The sequence below is a fragment of the Talpa europaea genome (genome assembly GCF_964194135.1).
Source record: "Talpa europaea genome assembly, chromosome: X".
In the NCBI taxonomy this organism is placed as follows: domain Eukaryota; kingdom Metazoa; phylum Chordata; class Mammalia; order Eulipotyphla; family Talpidae; genus Talpa; species Talpa europaea.
Genome location: NC_140081.1, coordinates 8845915 through 8862734, shown reverse-complemented (window position 1 = coordinate 8862734; position 16820 = coordinate 8845915). Strand labels below are relative to the sequence as shown.

Genomic DNA, 16820 nt, shown 5'->3' with positions numbered 1-16820 from the left:
TGCAATTTGCAGCAACATGGATGGCGCTGGAAGGGATCATGCTCAGCGAAATAAGCCAAAAAGAAAAAGAAAAATACCGGATGGTCTCACTCATAGCAGGAATCTAGAAAACTTAAATAAGGGACCAGGAAAATGAATAACTATAAGAAAGTGAAAATCAAAATCAACAAAAAACTATGAACCAGAGACACTTTTAGGGGGGCGGGGGCGGGAGGGGAGGGATTGGGGTCAGAATGGGGGGTTGCAATTGTATGGGGAATATAACAATAAAATTTATTAAAAAATAAATAAATAAATAAATAAATAAATAAATAAATAAATAAATCTTTAAAAATAAAAAAAAAAAATAATGTGTTTTTCTTTTAAAAAACAGCTCAGTCTGATCCTTCTTCCATGTAATTGATGACCTTCATTCCTTCCAAGTTCAGTAATAAATATGTGAAAAAGTACCATTTCCCTAAACCAATTCTTAGTCAAAACCATTCAATATGAAATATCAGTAAACATAAAATCATAATACCTCCTGCTGGGTATTAGTCACATTAAAAAAAAATAATAATAACAAAGGGCCTCCCTGGTGGTGCAGGGGTTGAATTCTTGATACTGTCAAGCTACTGCCAGCCACTACGGCATGAGTTCGATCCCTGGCCAGGGAGCTAACCCACAAGGCACAGCAAACATCACCTGTCTCACCCACTGCTCCCATCAGTAGCATATTTCAGTGGATCTACCTATTCTGCTCCCCACTCTGTTTCTGGTGAATCCTCTCACCCCACCCCCCACACCACTGACCTACTCCCCAGCTCTTGTATGCACAAATAAATAAAAATAAATCTCAAAACAAAAAAAAAACATAGATTCTCTCCCAGTAGCTAATGTGGGTCATAAATGAAAACAATCAAAAGTGTTAACATTTCAAATGCAAGTACTGTCCTTACAGGCTATAACTGTTATACTACTAATAATAATTTAATGAATATCTACAATATATGAAGATTTGTGCAACATGTAATTAGAATTAATCCTTACCTATTTGGTTTATAATCCTTTGAAATGAATCTAAACTAATTAAATATAATAAAATCTTGAATTACACCAAATGATACCTTAACAAATTGTTCTGAAGAAAATATTTCAAAAATACCCCCTACACACAGTCTTTTCTTTTACCTAGTACAGACTCAAAATCTGGACAGGGAAAAATTTGAAGCCCATAATTAAAAAAAAAAACAATTTCTGCCTTTCCCACCCACATGTCACTTTGAAAACAAGCTCCAGATACTGCTGAAAAAGAAAAGCACCAACTGAGCCACATTTATGGTTATTTCATTTCTCAATTATGAATCTGGATTAAAATCATGGGTGCCCTTATAATTAACTCAATATATGCCTAAATGACATTTCATACAACTCAACACCTGTTCCTGATTTGTTTAAAACTCATAAAACTTGGAAGTATACAAGGGTACCTCCTTAACATAATTTTAAAATTTAAATCAACAGTAATGGTTTTTCCATTAAATCATTAACAGAATATGGATGCCTACTTTTACTGATCCATTTTAACTTTGTCCTACTATCCCCAATCAATATAATAAAACATGAAGCTGATTCTATACAACAAAAGAAACTTACATCAAAACAAAAAGACATTCTACTGAGTGAGATATTTGCATATTACATACCCAACAAGGGTTTAATATCCAAAATATACAAAGAACTCATAAAATTAAAAAAAAAAAACCCTGAAGGGCAGAAGATCTGAATATACTTCTTCAAAGTCATACAGATGACAAATAGGCACAGGAAAAGGTGTTCCTCATCTCCATTATTCGAGAAATACAAATCAAAACAACATTGAGAGATCACCCCTCAACTGTAAGGATGGCTATTATCTAAAAGACAAAAACCAGGAAGTATTGTAGAGGCTGTAGGGAGAAGGAGACCTTATACACTGTCGGTGGGAATATAAATTGATGCAGCTATTATGGAGAGCAGTATGGAGGTTCCTCAAAAAAATTAAAAACAGGGCCTCCCCGGTGGCGCAGCGGTTGAGCGCTGGGTTGCGAAACTGCCCGCAGCGTCTGCGGAGCCAGTTCGATCCCCGGCTGCTCCCCGGCCACCAGAGGAGGGTCCCACATGGCGTGCAGACCTCTCCTGCCGCCCGCTGCTCCCCTCAGCAGTGTACTTCGGTCCTTCTGCCTGCTCTGCTCCCCGCTCTGGCTCTGGTGAATTCTCTCACCCTCCCGCGCTTCTGACTGTACCCAGTGCATGTATAAACAAAACAAACAAACAAACAAACAAATAAATAAATAAAAGCATGCCTCTATAAAAAAAAAATTAAAAACAGAAATTTCATGAGCTCCAGCTATCCCACTTCTGGATATTTACACCAAAAATACAAAAACCGGGCCTCCCTGGTGGTTCAAGGGGTTAAATACTGCACTACGAAGCAATCCGCAGCCTTTGCAGCACAAGTTCAATCCACAGCTGGCCAGGGAGCAACCCACATGGCGCAGCAGACCTCTCCTGACTCACCCTCTGCTCCCCTCAGCAGTGTACTTCAGTCAGCCTGTTCTGTTCTCTACTCTGTCTCTGGTAAATCCTCTCACCCCCAGCATCTCTGGCCTGTACACTAGCTCTTGTATGCATAAACAAATATTTTTTAAAAATACGAAAACCAGGGCCTCCCTGGTGGCGCAGCGGTAGAGTGCTGGGTTGCGAAGCTGCCTGCAGCCTTTGCAGCGCCGGTTCGATCCCCAGCCACTGGGCGAGGGTCCCACATGGCGCACAGACCTCTCCTGCCGCCCGCTGCTCCCCTCAGCAGTATACTTCTGTCAGTCTGCCTGCTCTTCTCCCCTCTCTGGCTCTGGTGAATTCTCTCACCTTCCTGTGCTTCTGACTGTATCCAGTGCTTGGATAAATAAATAAAATCTTTCAAAATAAATAAATAAATAAAAATACGAAAGCCAAATTTGAAGAGAAATATGCACTCCCCCCCGATATTTATGGCAGCACTAGCTGCAATAGTAGAAACAACCTAAGTGTCCATTCATTGACAAATGGATAAAGAAGATGTGGTATGTATGTATGTGTATATGTATGTATGTGTATATATATGATGGAATACTACTAAGCTATAAAAAAGATAAAATCCTTCCATTTGCAACAATATAGATAGACCTATAGAAAATTAAACTTGAGAAATAAGTCATACAGAGAAAGATAACCACTATATGATTTCATTTGTATGTGGTACAAAAAGAATACAAACAGATGAACAAAATAAAACTATTAGACAATGAGACAAATTAGTGGTTACAACAAGGCAAATTGGGAAAAGGGGAGCAATGATGTAGTAAAGGATAGAACTGGACTCTTAGCAGTGAACTTAATGTAGTATGTATACATGCTGATTCTCAGAGATGGACACCTGAAACTTATGTAATACTATAATGCAATATTACTTCAATAAAAACCATGAAACTGAAATAAGAGCATGACTGTTAGAAATAAAGATACAAAAACAAAGTTACTTGTGGCCAGAGCAATTAAATATTTGTACTCAAGAAAATCAATGGAAAACTCTCAGAAATGATGAGAATTAAAATAACCACACTGGTTTGAGTCACAGCTTCACCGCTAATGAGATGAATAACCTTGGGAGATTATCTTTTAAACCTCAGTATTCTCATCTATAAAAATGGGGTGATGATAATATTAATCTCACAGGTTTGTCATAAAGACTAAATAAAAACTAAATAAATGATATTTTTAAGTACTTAAAAACATGGCATATGGCAAACATTTAATAAACATCAGTCACAATAATAATAATAATGTTATTAATGTTTTTATTCAATAGTAGCACAATATAAAACAAGTAAGTATATATCAAAAGCATTATTAAATACTATTATAATCATTGGGGAGATAAAATGAGGAAAATGTCCTATTCACCATAGCAACAAAAATATAAAATACCTGGTCTGATGAGACAATTTGGTTGATCTGACAATTTGGTATATATATATACATACACCGAACCCTGTTCAAATGCCTGACCCACAGAATCATAAGCAGTAAAAAGGACTGTCACTTTTAAGTCACTAATTTTGGGGTGGCTTGTCACATAGCAATACATAGGTGAAAATAAGTATAGAAAAAAACAATACAATCTATATGTTCACCAGAAAGACTTGTTCAATAAATTGCATAGCAATACAATTTAAATTACCAAAACTAATAAAAGCCAAATGTCCATAAACAATGGAATGAACAAATTTTGGTATATTTGTAAAATGGAATATTATTCAGCAACAAGAATGACAAAGCGGCCACAACATGAGAAGGCACGTTCAAAACTGTATACTTCAGTTTAGACAGAAAAGTTCACAACAAGCAAAACTAATTCAGGATACAGAAGTCAGGAAAGTAGTGATGGGTTGAGTCAGGCAGACTAGAGAGGAATGCGAAAGGGGCTTCTCTGGCTCTAATGGGATTTTCTTTTCCTGGGTGCCAGTTACAAGGGTGTGTTTACTTTGAGAAACTGCACTGTGATATACTTATGATTTGTGTACTTTTCTGTAATGAAGAAAAAGTTTACATAAGATTAAACCACTGTTCCCTTCCTTTGTAAAATTTTTTTAATATATTTTTAAATGACCTGCAGAATTTTTTAAATGTAGATTTTTTTTTTCTTTCAAATAGAGAGGCTGAGTAAATATCTCTGGGCTGGAACCCAGCCATTTTTGGCTAAGAATCCCTATATACGATTCTGATGCAGAGCCCAGATTGAAATATCAGGTCATTAGCAGAAAGAGTGCTGTTTCATTTCATTACTATAATTCCTTGCAAAAACATTTTTGCCAAAGAACATGAAGCACAAACAACTATCTTCAAATTGTAATTATCTAAAAGAAAGAAAACGGCAAAGTACCCATATCCACCCACTCCCCATTTCTCAGGTTTGGCTATTTCACCATTCAGAAAGCTTCTGCAGACCATTAAATGCTTTAATTAGTTTCATACATAAGTACTTCATTCAAAGCATGCCATTAAAACAACCTTCTTTCTCCACTTTGAAGGGTGCTCACTTTGAAGGGTGCTTACCAGATTTAAAAGATGCTCTTAGACACCATACACTCAAAGTTGTTGAGCAGAAAATGGTTGGCTCAAATTTTTTAAAAAGAAGTTTTTAAGTCTAGAGTCTACTTCAAAGATAACAGACAAACCTTAGTTTGTAGGAGAAATATCTTCTGTAAATAACCATTTTAAAGTCATTTTTGGAGCATACCTATATTGCTCATCTCTGAAATTATTCATGTAATCATTTCAAAATAACTTCATAAATGATAAATAGATAGCTAGGTACTTATGTATCTATGCAGAAAACAAAGACATGATAAGGCCAACTGTATTTAATCTACCATCTTCCCTGGATCTTGTTTCATAAAATACTCAAGAAATTTTTAACTCTCAGCATAAAAGTTTTGTGAATAAAAGATAATAAATATCCTCTTTACTAAGCTACCACTGTGCCTTGACAGACTGTGGTTCAGAGAAAGTATCCAACAACTTAAAGTTGAATCAAATCTAATTTCATTTTTTGAGTGAAAAAATGAAATGATCAAGTTAGTTGACACCAATCAGAAAAGGAAAAAGTCAGCTGGACTGATGTCACTAGTTGGTTGCTGTCACACAGACAAGATGGGTGGGCAGCTTTTTAATTTCTTACTATTCACCCATCCCTTGATGAGCACAATTCAACATTTAGGGACCGTTTTTCAAAAGACTTAACTTTTTACTTACCTGGGTCATTTTGATTTACGTGTGTGTAGTTATCCAACAAGAACGAAAAAAAATTGGATAGCTGGATGAAAGAAAAATACATTAATCAATTATCGAACCCGAAACAGCTACTGTGGCACTTGCTGTTGGTGTCTCGTGCACGTCACCTTACTCTTTTGGAATACTCATCTCCCAGCTCTTGTATGTGCTAACAGGTCCCAGTGCTATCTGCCTCTGCCCCCCAAAGATTGCCCTTGGCAGATGGATGGCAGCTTGCACAGGATATCATACCCCCCCTTCTGGGGGACTGCCCAAGGAAAATGACTAACTGAAGCAAGGGTATTACAGCCTCGCTCTCTATCTCCTTTGCCAACGTGTGGTACAAACTGGGATGCGTTTCACACCTGCACATTCCCACTGGGGTCAGGTCAACCTCAGACTTCTCTGGAAGCCATCTTTTTGCCTAGTTTTTCCTCCTGTCCTATCTTGCCTTCCTCATTTCCTTACAGGTTTTTCCTGAGAACATTAACTCAAGAAATCACTTCTATCAGAGTACTCAGACTCTGCTTCTAGGAAACCAACCTAAGACATACTAGATTTTGTTCAGTACGAGCTCTCCTTTTCCTTTTGGTGGTATGAGTAAGAGTTAGATACTGTTAAATGTCAAATATATTTGGAAAAGGACAGAAAAGAGAGAGGACACGAAGGAAGGAGGGTAAGAGGGAAAGCTAGAAATCCACCAACATTCTAACCATCACCTAGTTGCTGCCTCTATGACTACCAATTTTCAGCAAAGACCTGCACGTACACAGTGCAGTTAACTTTTTTCCAAGTTCTCCCTCCCATGAAGAGTGAACACTAAGGAACCCTATCAATCTAGGAGTAGGTCTGGGAGTTGAGGGAAGGAAGACTTCCTACACAAACATCAAAACATATGATTTTAATGCTATTGATGGGTTTCTCAATTTAGTCAACAGAAACCACAAATGAGATAACGAGATACCACCTCAATACACAAGGATGGCTATAATCAAAAACAGATAATAACAAGTGTTGGAAAAGATGTGGTGAAACTGGAGCCCTTGTACACTGCTGGTGGGAATGTAAAACAGTACAACTGCTTTGGAAAACAGTTTAGTAATTACTAAAAAAGTTAAACAGAATTACCAGATGACCCAGCAATTCCACTCCTAATGCACACACCCAAGAGAACTGAAAACATGTACACATAAAAACCTTCACACAGATATTCAAAGCATGATTATTCATAATAGAAAAAAGTGGAAGCAATTCAAATGATCTATCCACTGAGGAATGGATATAGTTTTTTGGGAGATGATGAAAAACTCCTAAAATTTATTATGGTGTGGATGTTTATACAACTTTGTGAATTTTATATTTTAAATGGATGACTTGTATTTCAATAAATCTATTATAAAGAGTCAGTTTTAAAAATGCACAAGTACTGGAATGTTTATATATAAAGATTACCAATTGAGCGCTCACTCTACCTTTACATGCATCACTGTATTCTACAGTACTTAAAAGGACAGTCAACACTGTGCTCCCAATCTGGCAAGGTGAGTATCTGACTGCACCAAAGTATAGCATTGTCCTAGCTTGAAAGAATAAATCCAGCAATTTCTTTATTTTTTGAAATTTTCTTAATTATTTTAGATAATTCTGTAACATAAATTTACATGATTGCTCAAAACTACAAATAACACAGAATGAAAATGAGAAGTCTTCTCCCACCCACCAAGACCATTCCTGTCCTCAGAAAAAACCACTCGAAGCACTTTACTATATATTTTTCCCCTGACTTTTTCTGTACATTTAATTTTCCTTCACATACATAGAATAAAACTCTACATATTGCTTTACAAGTTGATTTTTTTATTAACAACTACATGGGAGATATTTTCAAAATCTTTTTGTTTTTAAAAAGGGTTTTTTTCTTCTATTAATAACCATGAAAACTGGATTTATATTAGTCTTTGCAAACTTAAAAAAGAACTTCCTTGCCCATCCAAATTTTTTTCCAGAACTTTCATAGATGTATCCCCAGGAAATTATTCCATTTTTTAATTCCTTCAAGTATTTTATCCTTCACAAAGTAACAACTTTACTTTCTATTGGGGCATGTACAAAAAAAGTAGAATTAGACCATTTTCTATTTAGTTAACTAGGCATCTGGTGGCACTCTTTTAAGAATGTGAACTTCTGAAATGAAAAAACCATCCTCTTCCCAAATCATACTCTCATCTCAAAACCGGTTCTAAGACAATGTCACTCCATTTTCTGTTAAAGCCTTTCAACAAGGTCCCCTCACTTAAAATGGACCCAAACTTCCATTCTTTCAATAACAAGAGGTATAGAGAAGCATTTTACCAAAAGAAGAGAGATGAGCTTGCAAAACATACTTGCAGTTGTCCTTGCTCATCAGCATATTCAATGGACTGGAAGATGGTGAGGGCATAGCGCTGTCGGGCCTTCAGCCGAGCGCTGTAACTTCGGTACCAGTTCTGGATGATAAGTGCGGCTTTCAGCGCTGCAGACCCAGAGAATATGAAAGTCAGAGAAAAGCAGTTACTATACAGCTATCGGGATGGGTGGGAAGGGGGATATCGCTTCAGGAAAAAAGCAGGCCATTTCTGGGTTCTGGAAACAAACTACAATGAGATTTGCCTTTATGTTTTTGCAAAATGTCCTCAAGTCTCAAATATTCAGTGAATAGTGATGGCACAGCCATTAAGAAGAAAAGTTTTTCAGCAAGACTGCCCGAATTTAAATCCCAACTTTGCTAATGACCATCTATATGACTTTGGCTAAGTTTTAATAAAACTCTCAAAATCTAAGTTTCCCCTAGTACTACTTAGGCCTATGAAGTCCATGTATGTCCTATGAATTGCAACAGCTATTCATACAAGCATACATATACTATGCCTATGTAATCCCACGGCATACCCCCCCAAAGCAATTATCACACAGTCCACAAAGGAGACATATGAGGATACAATGTTTCTTTGTTTGTGGCAGTAGGAAGTTTGATACCAACACAGCCAAGCTGTCCATCATGAGGAAGAAAAATGTCGAACTGTGGTGAGTACACACTATGGAATATTACAGCACAAACGGAAGCATAAATAGTGCTTCCCATAGCAACTTGAATGGGTCTTACAAACAGTGCTTCGCTTAGAAATAGTTATTTAAAAAGTTAAAGACAGAATGAAATATAACATGATACCACTTCATATAAGTTTAAAATACACATACACAAAAACACAATATACATTTCATAAGAATATATAAAGGCAAAGATTTACACTCAGTATTACAAGGGGGGGGCAGAATGAATGAGCATGGGGTACATGGATAGAAGGGATTAAGCAAATGAACTAACATAAGAAAAGGTTTTGTACAGCCAATAATGACAATGTACAATGAATTAAGAAATATGATTGACTCCACCCTCTGCACTTGAGGTTTAATTGATTAAAGACAGAAGGCTAAAAGAAAACATCTTCCTCCTTTATAGAGGTAATAGAGGGACAAAATGAAATACTATAAATGAAAGAGCTTAGCCCAGTGGTGATATAAAACGCATGTGAAACAAACGGCAACTGTAGAGACAAATATCGTCTTATTTGTGGATTATTCAGGCACACTGACTCCCTCCTGGGGCTGGTAGCCTTTGAACCATCAGGTAGCTTCATAGTATTGAAGAAAGAAATAAAGTGAGAGATGAGATTTAAAACATAGTCTCTTATGCCTTCTTTAAGTTTTAGAGTTAAGAGCAATCAACACCAGCTGGCTCCTTTTATTCATGCTACAAATTTTCCCATTAATGCATAAAAATTAAGAATTAACTATAACAAGAATAATTTGAGTTCTGAAAGCAGGAATCCAGCCTCTAGGATCCTTGGTTTAGTACTTCTGTGGTTCACCAAGTAGACACTAGTCATCAGACAGCATTTATTTATGAATTTCTTCAAGGCTCTTGGGTTTCAGAGACTCTTGTTTCATTATTCAGCTTCCAGAAAACCCAGAAAATAAACATAAGGTCAAGTAACAGGAACTTTATAGGGAAAAACCACAGGAGAAGAAATCGAGGGATCTGTTCGCTATTGCAAAGTAACGAATTGTAAGACCATGACTGAAATCTCCGGTGTTCTCAACATGTTATGGAGAGCCCAGGTTCACCCGAAAGGCCTGTTCTATAGGACAGTCATTGCCATGACCAACCAACCCTCACCTCAGGGGGCCTCAAAGGCTCTCTGTTCACCAAGCACAACACAACTGCTGCGCTCATGCCACTGAGTACTCACGGAATGCCAGGCAGTAGATTCGTTCCTGTAGTCCTCACCACACTGTGAAGCTGAGAGAGACTAACTGACTTAAGGTCACTTAGCCAGTGAGTGGAAATGAATGGCAAGAAATTGAACACAGGTCTGACTGACTCCATTCCCTAGGCTCTTTTTTTTTTTTTAATAGAGGCATGTTTTATTTATTTGTTTGTTTGTTTGTTTTGTTTATACATGCACTGGGTACAATCAGAAGCGCGGGAGGGTGAGAGAATCCACCAGAGCCAGAGCGGGGAGCAGAACAGGCAGAAGGACCGAAGTACACTGCTGAGGGGAGCAGCGGGCAGCAGGAGAGGTCTGCACACCATGTGGGACCCTCCTCCAGTGGCCGGGCAGCAGGAGAGGTCTGCACGCCATGTGGGACCCTCCTCCAGTGGCTGGGGAGCAGCCGGGGATCGAACCGGTGCTGCAGAGGCTGCTGGCAGCTTCGCAACCCAGCGCTCAACCGCTGCGCCACCGGGGAGGCCCCCCTAGGCTCTTAATGTTCATATCTCTTGACCTTTTTCTGTGCCTCAGTTTCTTAATTTGTACAATGATGTAGTGGAATCTATTGTATGATCACTAAAAATCTCTTCTAATTAGCATTAGCAGCATCAATAATAAATAGGCAAGTTTATTATTATTTCTATAGTTATTAATGGAACAAAATAGCTACCATATTTAAGGGTCTACTATAAGACATTTAGTCCCCAGAGTATTATCATCTCCATGATACATGTAAGGAAACTCTGGGTTCAGAGAGGCAAGCATCTTGTTCATCTTGTTCAAAGTTACCTAGTATGAACTAACATCTTCTCAGTCCAAACCCTGGTTCTCTCCATTGTGGCCAGTTACTTCAGTCCCTAATCTATTTATACCTTTCCTTCCTTTGAATTATAATAGCTACCATTTACTGAATGCTTATTATGTACCTGACACTAAGCTAGACACATTAGATAAACTACTGTTCTAGTCCTTCCCCACATGAGGAAAAAGCAATCTAAGAGTCCTCTCTTATCTCTGCCTTGCTTCTGTCTAGACCCTTGCCAGAACCCACTTCACTTGCCAGTGGAGGAGTTGCTATTTTGTTTGGTAAGCACACAATACATTCATGGGCTATTAATGAGTGTGAATACTCTGCCTTGGAAGACAGACAACCATACTCAGTTCCCTGCTTCTTGCACTTCCTCCTCTATTTCAAAGTCAGTAAGTCAGTAAGCTGTTTGCAACCCCTACTTGAGAATCCACCATTTCTCTCTCTGCTTGCACTCTTATACCTGAGCCTGTACACCTGAACATGAACAACACATACTAAGGTATCATGTGTCAGCTCTCATCGGCACTTGCCTACTCCATCACTGGTGCCGAGGCTGGGACTCCGTAGGCCACATTTCAGCTTTGCCAACTGCTCCCTGTCCAACTCTGCCAAGACGAGTGGTAGAGGGAGATGGTGAGGCTAAAGGAGGGGACCAAGGATAGCCTCCTTCCTGTCCCTGTTCCTGTAAACTAGCAACTGCTCCACATTCCCTGCAGCAGTTTCTCCTTGCAGTAGTCTCTGGATTCAATTTGCAGTTTGCCCAGCACTTGCAAAGCCAGACTCACCGCAGCCCCTCAGAGGCACCAGCACCAGCTGAATAGTCCTTCTCAAAGTTCTGAGTTTCAGTTCTACAGGACCTCCGCCTCCAAGTTTCTACACTTTAACGATTCCAATCTTTTCCCTTTGTTCTCAGTCCTGGAGGTACAGCGGCTTCCTCCCTATACTTAAGAGTTCTCTTGCAGGAGCCCTTTCAGTTACCCAGGAACAACTTGCTACCTAGGTAGCAGCTCTTCACATCCAGCATCCTCTATTCAGATCACTTTGTGGCTTCTGCCTCCTAAACAGACCCTGCCTAGTGAGCTAGTCCCTGCCTAGTGAGCTAGACCCTGCCTAGTGAGCTAGCTAGAGGTGGGGAAAGTAGGTTCAGCGTAGGCCTCAGGCCTCCAACTTCCTGGGTACTCCAGTTCAGGCCCTTCCTGGAGCTCTACATAGGGATTTTAAGTACTTGGGCAGTGGCTGATAAAACGTTGCTCCTTGTGCATGCAGTTTCCACAGTGCCCCCACCCCCACCCCGAGGAAAGGGAAGGAGATCACAGGGCAGGCTTGGGCACACCAACAGCAGACCTCTAAAACTTCACCGCATTCCTAAGAGTCCTCACCAGTCTTGGGGCCATCTAGCTAGCTGAAGACCTTCCTCTGGAGCAGAAACCTCCAAAATAGCAAAGGGTAGAGCCCAGATATGACAGACCCTACCCAAGGGGGTCTCCGGCTCCACAACCCCCAACCCTGCCCACAGAGTTAAAGATCTGTGTCTTCTAGTTCTGAACTTGTTGGATAGCTTAGACTGGCTTTCGGTCCTGGTGATTCATCACGTAACAGGACTTGTCTTCCCTGTCACATTAATTCTATGCAGAAAAATAAATAAATAAAAGCTCTTGCCATATGTGTCCCAAGGGCCTGCTATTTTTGTTTCTAAAAGGAAGCAACAGGGCCTCCCCGGTGGCGCAGCGGTTGAGCGCTGGGTTGTGAAGCTGCCCGCAGCCTCTGCAGCACCGGTTCGATCCCTGGCTGCTCCCCGGCCACCAGAGGAGGGTCCCACAGACCTCTCCTGCCGCCCGCTGCTCCCCTCAGCAGTGTACTTCGGTCCTTCTGCCTGCTCTGCTCCCTGCTCTGGCTCTGGTGAATTCTCTCACCCTCCCGAGCTTCTGACTGTACCCAGTGCATGTATAAACAAAAACAAACAAACAAACAAATAAATAAATAAATAGAACATGCCTCTATGGGAAAAAAATAAATAAATAAAATAAAAAAATAAAAGGAAGCAACAGCACAGGTTTAATAAGCTACCTGATCAATTTTCTGAGCCCAGCATAGGTGGTTTCTTTATTGTCAAGCTGGGGAGTCTGGGGAGGGGGTTCTTTGTTTTTTAATGGGTTCTTTTCTCTGATAGCAAAAATCATAGTATTTTGCAAAAAAAATTTAAGTATCTTTCTAGGGACTCAGTGAGCAAATTAAAAATAAATTCAGAGCATTTTTTGTGTGCCAGGCATTCCTATACGGTATCATTATCCTTATTTGACAGAGAAACTGAGGCTCCGAAATAACTTGGTTAGGGTCATATCATTTGTTAATGGAAGAATGTGGAGTCAACTAGAGATCTCTGTAATTGCAGAACCTGGACTCATAGCCATTATTCTGTTCAATGCAGATGGCACTTGGAATTTGCCATAAAATAATGAGACCGTATATAGAATAATATCCCCCTCCCACACCTTCCTCATCTCACATTCCCTATACTTTTTATCTGTACAGTTGTTCTCCATAGCACTTTTTACTGCTTGTCATTCTATATAGTCATATGTTTATATGTTTATTGCCTATCTGCCCCTCTAAGCTAAATTAAATGAGAATAGGGACTTTATTTTGTTGACCACTATATCCCCAGTACCTGGGCAAAACATATTTGTTGAATGAATGAATACCTTCCAGTGCTACTGCAATAATACACAATAATGTATTGATAATGTGTTTATATAGGCATTAGTAATATCTTATTTATTTATTTATTTTAAAGATTTATTTATTTATTTATACAAGCACTGGGTATAGTCAGAAGCGCAGGAGAGTGAGAGAATTCACCAGAGCCAGAGCGGGGAACAGAACAGGCAGAAGGACCGAAGTACACTGCTGAGGGGAACAGCGGACGGCAGGAGAGGTCTGCGCGCCATGTGGGACCCTCCCAGGCGGCCGGGGATCGAACCGGAACTGCAGAGGCTGCAGGCAGCTTCGCAGCCCAGCGCTCAACTGCTGCGCCACCGGGGATGCCCCTATATTAATTTATTATTAATATAAAATGCTTAGCACATATCCCTATAACCTTTCATATAGGAAGTAGTCAATACTAAATGACAGCTACTTTTTTTTTTAAAGGCTGGAATAGCAATTAATAATTGTCTCTCTTCAGGTTAACAAATTCTAGTGTCCCCAAAGACTTCCTATTTATACATAGGATAATTTCATTAAAAATTTCACAAACTACTATGAACAGGCTAGCATTTCAGAACCCAAAAGTTAGGAACAAGAAGTTGGGTCAACCAGGAACTCCAGGGCTCACTCCTTACAGTCCGAATTCTAGGCTCAAATGTAAACTCAGTGAGTCCTTTTCCCCTTTTTAAAACAGCACTCTTCCTTCACAACCTATTTCCTTTCTTATTTTCTCTCCACATCATCGATTACCATTGGATATAGCATACATTTAGTTTATGTGTTATTATCTCTCTCTCCTTCCACTAGAATGTAATCTCCATGAGGGCTGGGATTTTGGTCTTGTCCAATTATCTGCTATAACCCCTGAGTGTAGAATAGTCTCTGGAACATAGTAGGTGCTCAATAAATGTTTGTTGAATGAATGAATGAAATCCCTGTTTAGTTAAGACTTTTAGTCTTGTGCTTCTCTTCATGTTAACCAATGGAGTTGTTTTTTTTTTTTTATGATTGGTTTGTTTTTGTATTTTAAATAGGAATGCATTTGACAGACAGTTCTTTAAATAAGAAGCTTCATATTCAGAATAAGGCATTTAAAGACTTTGCTTTTGAAATTCAGTGGCAGAGGTCTCCTGAAGAGGCACCAGGAGGAGTGAATAATTAATGTAACTTTAAGGGGCTTGACATCTAGTCAGAAAGAGAGAGGGGCAGAATGTGATAGAGTCGATTAAAATGAATTCAAATGAACTGGAAAGGGAATGAACCATCTAGTGGCAAAAGGTTTTAAAAGCAGAGGAAAAGCATCTATTTCTTCAGCTGGTGAAGGCATGATGAGAGCAGGGTATGACTCAATGCTGAGACCATGTCTTGCACTATTATTTCTATTCACAGATATTCTGTATTTGTCATCTGCCACAATCTCATTGTTCCAGTGAGACTTCCAACTTCAGTGGACAAAAACTCAAAGAAGAGGACAGGAGATGGCCACAAAGCCTGCTTCTTACACAGCAAGCAAGGCAAGGGCCTTGTGAGGCCTGCTCATCCACACACTCCAGCACCCCTGCAGAGCAAGAATGCACAGTGTCCTTGCCCCTGGAAAGTATTTTTTTTATTTTAATTTTTTTCTTTTTTTCTTTTATATATATTTTATATCATTTTTTTTAGTGTCCTTCAAAAGTCAGGGTTTTTGTTTTTTTTTTTTATCTCAAAAAAATGTTTAATTAAAAAAACCATATGCCAATGTTACATCTGAAACATTCCTTAATATTTTTAAACATCCAGTGTTCAAATTGCACCCAACACTAATCATAAAGGACTGATCACAAAAATCTGCAAAGAGCTGATGAGACTCAACAACAACAAAGAAAATAATCCAGTCCAAAAATGGGCAGAAGAGCTAAAAAGAAACTTCTCTGAAGAGGAAATGCAAATGGCCAACAGACATATGAAAAAATGTTCAACATCACTTGTAATCAGGGAAATGCAAATCAAAACTACCATGAGATACCATCATTTTACATTTTTGCACAATGTATACATTTTCATCTTGGTTATAGAAAGCATTTTTCTTAAAAGGGAAATGAACCCAAAAGTTCAGAACCTAAAAGTTCAGAGTAAAACATGAAGCTCAGTCTCCAAGCAATGACAGACACTTTAAATAAAACTATCATTTCCTCCCAAAGACAGAAGAGATCATAATTTTACCATTCATGTAAACCTCTGACCTCCCACAGGTCAGAAAAGGGCAAGGATTAGGGGTCATTTCTTGAATTTTTTATTTACTCATGTACTCACCTACCCATCAACCCATCCATGGGATAATAAAAATAAGTCCTGAATTTGTACCAGGCACCAACTGTGTAACCTCAGGCAGGTTGCTTAGCCTCTCTGGTCCTCAGTTTCTCATCTGAACAATGAGAATTTAGGATTATGTGATATCTAAGATCCTTTCCAGTTATAAAATACTCTAATTCATCCCTCTATTTTCTTGTAATGCCACAGCTGCAGCCTAGCTAGTATTGCACACAGCAAAGCTGGAAACCATTCAAGGACAAAATAGGATGTGCAAATGTGAACATTTAAATCAGAAGCTTCTGGACAAAGAAAATAAACTCTACAAGTTGCTAAAAAGCAAAGCAAAACAAAAACTGAATTATCCCTGTAGAAAATTCCAAGTTAAGTCACCAAGGATGGCTTTCCCATCAAGGACTTATAGCCAAAGTTTGCTAGCAATTGGCTAGGAATATTAAATATTTCACCTACTACTTATCTTTTAAATTTCCTAAAATATGATTACTGAATATGATCTGTTAACTGGCACAAATGACAGCCAGCAGAAGATGAGAGAAGATGGATGGAGGAGAAAGTGAAGGTAAGAGGGTGCTGGGAAATAGACAGGAAGGGTCTAAGATCCAGAGGTTTGATGAAGATCAAGAAATTAGAGAGTTTAGGAGGTCAAGGAGTCCAGATGCCATTGAATTGGGGGTTATTCACATGCACAGTGAAAACACTCAGTATGGCACAGAGTCTGCAATGGATGAGGAAGTTGGTGGGCAGTGAAAACAAAGAAGAGCTAACAAAGGGCCTAAGGCGAGACTGCAATCCCCACAACCTTGATAAACTTATCTCAGGTTGTACAGGACTAGGATAGTTTTAACATTTTTGGA

At 39.0% G+C, this 16820-nt stretch overlaps 1 protein-coding gene across 1 annotated transcript in view; it reads right to left on the bottom strand.

Annotated features, from left to right (window-relative positions):
* PPEF1 (protein phosphatase with EF-hand domain 1) overlaps window positions 1-16820 on the bottom strand; it is a gene marked incomplete at both ends in the record, with an annotated part of 100691 nt that overhangs the window by 66754 nt on the left and 17117 nt on the right. Inside the window, 2 exons of the mRNA XM_084258194.1 lie at window positions 5812-5872; window positions 8214-8341. Of these exons, the coding sequence (XP_084114320.1) occupies window positions 5812-5872; window positions 8214-8341 (189 nt within the window). The remainder of the gene's footprint in view (window positions 1-5811; window positions 5873-8213; window positions 8342-16820) is intronic.